Source organism: Channa argus, chromosome 3 (genome assembly GCF_033026475.1).
Source record: "Channa argus isolate prfri chromosome 3, Channa argus male v1.0, whole genome shotgun sequence".
NCBI lineage: Eukaryota > Metazoa > Chordata > Actinopteri > Anabantiformes > Channidae > Channa > Channa argus.
The window spans coordinates 21,218,816-21,225,191 of NC_090199.1; the positions used below are offsets into that span (position 1 = coordinate 21,218,816).

The following is a 6,376-nucleotide window of genomic DNA, read 5'->3' on the forward strand; positions in this document are numbered from 1 at the left end:
CATTTTCTTATTTATATTCTTTTATTTTTTCTATTTAGCCATTAATGTCCAATTGACAAAGAGAAAATCATACAGAGATACATCTGAGAAGTCTTTAGGGGCTAAGATTAATACATAATGGGGGAAGGTTAAAATATGTCTTCTCACAATTTGGAGGAAAAAAAACTGTTCTCTTGCTGATGCAGTGTTATGGCTATTGCTAATTTATTTTGTTACACTGTAAATGTGTGCAACAATTTTACATTCATTATCTCTGTGTTATTAAAGTAACTTGAGTTAATATAGGAAGTCATTTCTTGCTGGAAAGTTTAGCTCTTGGGAGTTTGAGAGTTTCTGTGAGCAGAGGGTAAAGATCCAGACAATTAACTACAGTAGTCATGGTAACAATGACACGTGTACTGTTGAACACATACGTGAACAAATCTGATTTAGAATTTCCTTCCTCCACATAAGGCCTTCACACTTTCCCATTCCGGCCTCTCATCATGGTGGACCTATTCCTAAACCGAGTTCTGGTAGAGAATAACTGGGACCAGGACGAACTCAACACAGAGCGTGAAATCACAGGGATTCTGGAAAACCGCATCCTGATGCTCTTCTTTGCGTCTGCTGAGTGTGAAAAGTGCCAGGACTTTGTGCCTGTTCTGAATGACTTTTTCAAGAGACTGAAAGACCCGGCATACATCGAATACCCCAAACTGCTTGCTCTCATCCACATTAGGTCTCTATATTTCCATCTCTTTATCTCTTTGATGCAGAAATGGATGTGACTGTTTTATCATTCACGAGATTTCTATTTCCATCTGCTTTCTGCAGCTTGGACCAATCTGAGGAGCAGCAGGGAAGATTCCTCAAACAGCTGCACAAAAAGGTTCTGTTTTTGGCCTTTGAAGACCTTTACAGGAAGTGAGTAGATGAAACATTAGACTTCAAAGCACACTGAGAGCAATAGAACAAATCAGGCTTTCTTCTCAAGTCAAGTTTAGATCATTTGAAAATTTCTTTGAGTGCATTTTCATTCCTGTGTGTTTTCCCTTTTTTCAGGGAACTTCAGACCATGTTTAAAGTAAAGGACGTTCCAACAGTTGTGGTCCTACGTCCTGATAGTTCTATCCTCTCTCCAAACGCTGTGCAGGACATCTGTCGTTTCGGCTCTGACTGTTTCTGTAACTGGCAGGAATCATCAGAGCTCATTGAGAGGAGCTTCATGCTTAATGAGGAGATTGAAAACCTAAATCTACGTAGTGTCACTGATCCTGTAAGAAGACTCAAGTACAAGACAGAGGATGACAAGAGGAAAAATAGATGGTGGAAGTTATGGGGGAAAGACAAAACTGAAAATGAAGAAGAGAAAGAGAACAGCGGAGCATGGGATAAGAATAAAAAGCAGGGAGATAAAGGAACATGGAGGACAAGATGAATAAAAATATACAAAACAAATGTGGCTAATCCTCCTGTGTTTTGTATTTAATTCTTGGTTGTTGATAAGGGAGCCCGTTCCTATTTAAACTGTCTGCAATGGCACGTGCACTAGGAAAAAAATGCTGTGTTGTGTTGAGACCAGCATACGGTAGCACCTCTGCACAGTTCAAACAAAACTTTACAGAGAATTTAGCTAAAATTGAGTTCACCTATTTTAACATAACCTTTCTGGTTTTGTCTTCACTTTGCCAACACATGTAGGACGTTAATTAAGCAAGACAATTCAAACAGACACATGAACAGTAGATGCTTCTGTCCATTTCTTCCTCTATTGGCACTGAGCCCCAGGATCCTAATTTAAAAGGTCCACAAATCAATATTTAATAGTGGATCAAATGACTGGGCTGCTTGTAGTGAGAAAGCAGTCACACAGGTGGACAAGCACAACTCCATCCATCCATCCATTATCTTAACCACTTATCTTGTTCAGGGTCAAGGGGGGATGGAGCCTATCCTATCTGTCATAGGGCGAGAGGTGGGCTACACCATGAGCAGGTCTCCGTCTGTCTCAGGGCCAACACAGAGAGACAACCATTTACACTGCCGTGTACCAATTAATATAACGTGCGTGTCTTTGGACAGTGGGACAAAACCGGAGTACCCGGAGGTACAGGGAGAACACGCAGAAAGCCCACAGCCGGCAGGTAGATTTGAACTGGGGACCTTCTAGCTATGAGGTGGCAGCGCTACCACTCCACCACCATGCAGCTCTTTTAGCTCATTGTTCTGGTTTGCTACATTTCCAGCAGCTGAAGAAAGTTCAATGTCTTAAAGCTACATGTTGTCTCAGCCGTATAGGTCTGTAAACAGGCAGCTGTCTCCTAACACTTGGTCAGAAGTTGTTATGGCTGTTAGTTTTTCTGTGTTTGTGTATTTGTTTCACCCAGCATTGACATCTCAATGCACTGCAATTGATGCAAAGTTGTGCAAATGGACATAAATGCTGCAATTACACAGAAACCCACTGCAAATAACAAAGCAACAATGGAATTGGGAGAATGAGGGATACAAACAGAAAACACAGCTACATATGCACTAGAAAGGTACATCAAACAATGAGAAGTTTGTCACACCCATGTCCACCAATTTGACATGGCCCCCTGAAAACATCTGTCATACCAATATCAGATAACTGCAATATGTCTATATTTAGCTCCTATGACTGTTGCGGCTTTGTTGTTTTGTATATTTGTACAAGTCTTTTCTTACTTTGCAGTGCAGTGTTCTTTTAAGAGCCACTGAACCAAATGGCCGATAAATGTAATTATTACAGCTTTAAGCTAAATGTAGTCACTAGTGCCTGCCGATGTTTCAAAACTGAACTTGATAATTTACCAAACGATGTGCTGTTTAGTTTTTAATACTATGACAATAAAATATAATAATTATATTACATTAATATTTTATTGCCATTCTGTATTACAGAATGTCTTCAATGATTTTTATTTTATTAAAAGCTGAATTAATCTCTTGAAATAAAGCACTTTATTCCTAAGATTAACCGTGTCTGCTTGTCACTGCTGTGATTCATGGTCAAATTTTGCTGCTGCCTGTAAAATGAATTAACCAATCACTAAACAGATATTCCCCGTGACTCAGCACCTATGTAACTTAAGGTGAGCGTGGCTCACTTCATTAAGCTTCTTATTTAGTAATTTCTGTAGTTTCTATTTTTTCAGGTACATTCACTCAGTCACTACTATCATACACACAGTGATTGTCTCTTGTCCCTCTATCACCTTGTCTTTCAACCCCCCCACAGCAGATGTATGAGGGGAGGGGGAGTGCAGACACACAAAGGGAGAGGGAGGAAGCAGCTACTGGTATCAAGGTGAACGAAACAGTTAATGAGTGAACGCGACACAACCTGACAGGCTGGCAACTGATTCCAGTACAACCTAGGAAGAGGTGAAAGGGAAGAAAATTATATATATATATATTTCATTGATTTCATTTTGGATTTGCTGCCTCAAGGGGATATAATATTTGTTAGAGGTAAGCAACTGTGAGGATTATCCGATTTAACAGCAAGCAAGATTATATATGATTAATAGATATGTGTGTAAGCATGACTGTGTGGAAACAGTATTTTGTAAGACATCTAATCCTACGGAATACAGATAAACCTGTTGCAAAAGTCAAGACTTTTTTGAAATAGCTTCATAAACAGCGTGTCATATTGTTAGTCTGCAGATCCTCGTGTTTGGAAGTGAAAACCCTCACAACCGTCTGCTCCCTTTGCTGAATTCTGTGTAATACATGTTTGCAATTTGCCTGTTAAACAAATGTAAATACTTTTTTTCTCTCTCCCTGTAGCTTCCCAAGTCTCTGCTGCCATTTCAGTGATCCTTTATTATGGTGGACCTGTTCATTGATCGGGTCCTCGTGAAGAACAACAAGGAGCAAGACGAGCTGGACACGGAACGGGAGATTGTTATGCGCCTGCAGAACCGCATCCTGATGCTCTTCTTTGCGTCCGCTGCATGTGAGAGCTGCCAGCAGTTTGCTCCCACTCTCAAGGACTTCTTTAAGCGGCTAACAGATGAATTCTATGTGGATCGCTCTGCTCAGATCGCTCTCCTATACATTAGGTGAAGTACAACACAATACCACAACAATATAAACACAAATACAGCATCATACATGTTAGCAAATGCAGTGGTTATTTCCTCACCCTAAAACCTGAACCAATCAGTGAGACATTTAACCACACTTGATACCCCAGTGGAAAAGCTGACTGGAGTATGCATCTGCATATTGTGTGTAACCTTGTATTTTAAATGTCCCCAGATGAAATCCTTCTCTGTCTAAGTCTTGCAAACCAAGTGTTTTTATTTTTGTGAGAACCAAATACCCTAAATGAATACAGTGGTACACAGACAAAATGACTTTTAGATATATTAACTGTCCATCTCCTAGCAAAGTGATTTTTCTTTTCCTTCATCCATCAGTTTGGATCTGTCAGAGGAGCAGCAAGAAAGCTTTCTTAAAGAGCTGCCTAAGAAATGCCTGTTCCTGGCCTTTGAGGACCCCTATAGGAGGTGTGTGAGACTGACCTGTTAACTGTGTGCACAACCTGCTGGTGGATGATTGTAATGTAAATATGCCCAGCTGTATAAATCCAGTTGCGCTATGCCAATGTATGTGTGTTCACAGAGAGCTGGAGGCCATGTTTAATGTGGAGCAGCTGCCCACAGTGGTGGTGCTGCGTCCTGACTGCTCCATCCTCATCCCTAATGCCGTGGAGGAGATACGCCACCTTGGCCCGGACTGCTACCGCAACTGGCAGGAGGCGGCAGACGTCATCGACAGGAACTTTATGATCAGTGAGGACTTTCAGGAGAAGTCCATGCGTAGCTTCAGCGACCCTGTGAGGAGACTCAAGTACAAGGTGGAGGATGGGAAGGAGAAAAAGAAGAAGAAAAAGTGCAGAAAAGATGCAGAGGTGAATGAAGGAGCTGATGGAAAAGAGGAGGGAGGAGGGTCACCATGGTGATAGAACCAGAGGACAAGCCTGTGGGTTACCCAGAATGTTGCTATGATTAGTAATTAAAGCTTTGTTACAACATTGCCACTGATGCAGCCAATCAAACACACTTTTGTTTACACAGCTGACTGTGAGATATGACAGATATTTCTCATTCTGTTTGTGGAGTAGAAATGTCAATCTGTTATTATTTCTGGTTTGTCTTTACTGTGTCAGCATTAAGGAAAAGATTTGGTCTTAAGGCAAACATTTCTCCAGTGTACATGTGGACATGCCAACAACCCCCTCCTCAAAATGGAACGTAAAATATGATCTAAAGAAATACTAAAAGCTTTTAATCAGCTCTGACCTCCGCTTGTAACTGGCTGTCTTTAGAGTCTTTGAATGATGCCAAGCTTCCAGTCAAGCCAAGATTAGGTCTGAGCCAAGTCTTACCATTATGGCTTGTTTTATTTTTATTTCACCCAGGAGATTATTCAAACCAATTTTCCATTTTCAGTGACAGAGCTCTGTTAGGCACTTTTTTAAATGACAATTTGTACTATCCAATCAAAATACGCCATGCATAATCTGAAATCAATGAATTATTCAGTACCATAAAAATAGTTATGTTAGTGAATGTTGTGCTTTGAGTGTTTATGAAGTCTAGCAGAACTTTATAGACTACACAAGAAGCAATCAAAGCTATTCAAAAGGAGTCAAGTGAAATGAAGGAAAAACTAGCTTTTCTACATAATCAGTGATTTCATTTGCCTGTGACTCATCTTCTTTTGCACTGAGGATGATGTTTAGCCTTTGCACATGTCCTTGTACTTGTAAACTGCATCAAAAATGCTTTTCTGTGATCAGTCAGGATCTTCACTTGCAACAGTTCCTGACTAAGTGAAGATGGAAGGTTTTCTTCCATCTTCTATCTTCTGAATGACCTGCGTGTTTACTCTATGCTCCCATTACTCCTAAAATGCAAACACACAAAGCAACTAAGTGCTTCTTTGCATTGTAGAAGTAATGATGGGAGCAAATGGGGCAAAATGCATCTGCAGAGGGGAATGATGATCAGAGTGTCATCAGGTGTCACTGATGATTGGTAGGTTTGATGATGAAAAGCAGTGGCATAATGGTTTATGTCAAAGCATCCATTGCATTGAAAGCTGCTTTAAAATGGAAATATTTTAAATGCACTGTGCAGCAGGCTACGTGGCAAACACAACAGAGTATGAAGCCCTCTTCATACTCCCCGTCATAGGAGAACTGTATCTGTTAAACCTGGATCCGAGTGGGTCACACCTGTAAAAACACAGAGGCCTAAATAGACGTGAGCCGCTGTTTATTCCACATTTCTTCCCTTTTGCCTACACAGCAGCTTATTGTTGCTCACTCAGACAAACCTTGATAATATAGTCGAAG

General features: G+C 40.6%; 2 protein-coding genes across 2 annotated transcripts; both read left to right on the forward strand.

Moving 5' to 3' along the window:
• Positions 1-345: 345 nt before the first annotated feature.
• Positions 346-1,420, forward strand: LOC137124280 (nucleoredoxin-like protein 1). The gene is made up of 3 exons (XM_067499111.1): positions 346-721; positions 817-906; positions 1,045-1,420. The coding sequence occupies exons 1-3, from the start codon at positions 486-488 to the stop codon at positions 1,418-1,420; spliced, it is 702 nt and encodes a 233-aa protein (XP_067355212.1). The 5' UTR covers positions 346-485.
• A 2,384-nt stretch (positions 1,421-3,804) lies between these two features.
• Positions 3,805-5,553, forward strand: LOC137124203 (nucleoredoxin-like protein 1). Its single transcript, XM_067498954.1, has 3 exons — positions 3,805-4,073; positions 4,434-4,523; positions 4,639-5,553. The coding sequence occupies exons 1-3, from the start codon at positions 3,838-3,840 to the stop codon at positions 4,976-4,978; spliced, it is 666 nt and encodes a 221-aa protein (XP_067355055.1). The 5' UTR covers positions 3,805-3,837; the 3' UTR covers positions 4,979-5,553.
• Positions 5,554-6,376: the final 823 nt, after the last annotated feature.

What these genes read in the sequence shown, in the direction of transcription:
- LOC137124280 (XM_067499111.1), top strand. Translation starts at nt 486, where the DNA reads ATGGTGGACCTATTCCTAAACCGAGTTCTGGTAGAGAATAACTGGGAC. An exon ending in CTTGCTCTCATCCACATTAG is followed by an intron (nt 722 to 816) that starts GTCTCTATATTT and finishes TGCTTTCTGCAG; the next exon opens with CTTGGACCAATCTGAGGAGC. An exon ending in TTTGAAGACCTTTACAGGAA is followed by an intron (nt 907 to 1,044) that starts GTGAGTAGATGA and finishes CCCTTTTTTCAG; the next exon opens with GGAACTTCAGACCATGTTTA.
- LOC137124203 (XM_067498954.1), top strand. Translation starts at nt 3,838, where the DNA reads ATGGTGGACCTGTTCATTGATCGGGTCCTCGTGAAGAACAACAAGGAG. An exon ending in ATCGCTCTCCTATACATTAG is followed by an intron (nt 4,074 to 4,433) that starts GTGAAGTACAAC and finishes TTCATCCATCAG; the next exon opens with TTTGGATCTGTCAGAGGAGC. An exon ending in TTTGAGGACCCCTATAGGAG is followed by an intron (nt 4,524 to 4,638) that starts GTGTGTGAGACT and finishes GTGTGTTCACAG; the next exon opens with AGAGCTGGAGGCCATGTTTA.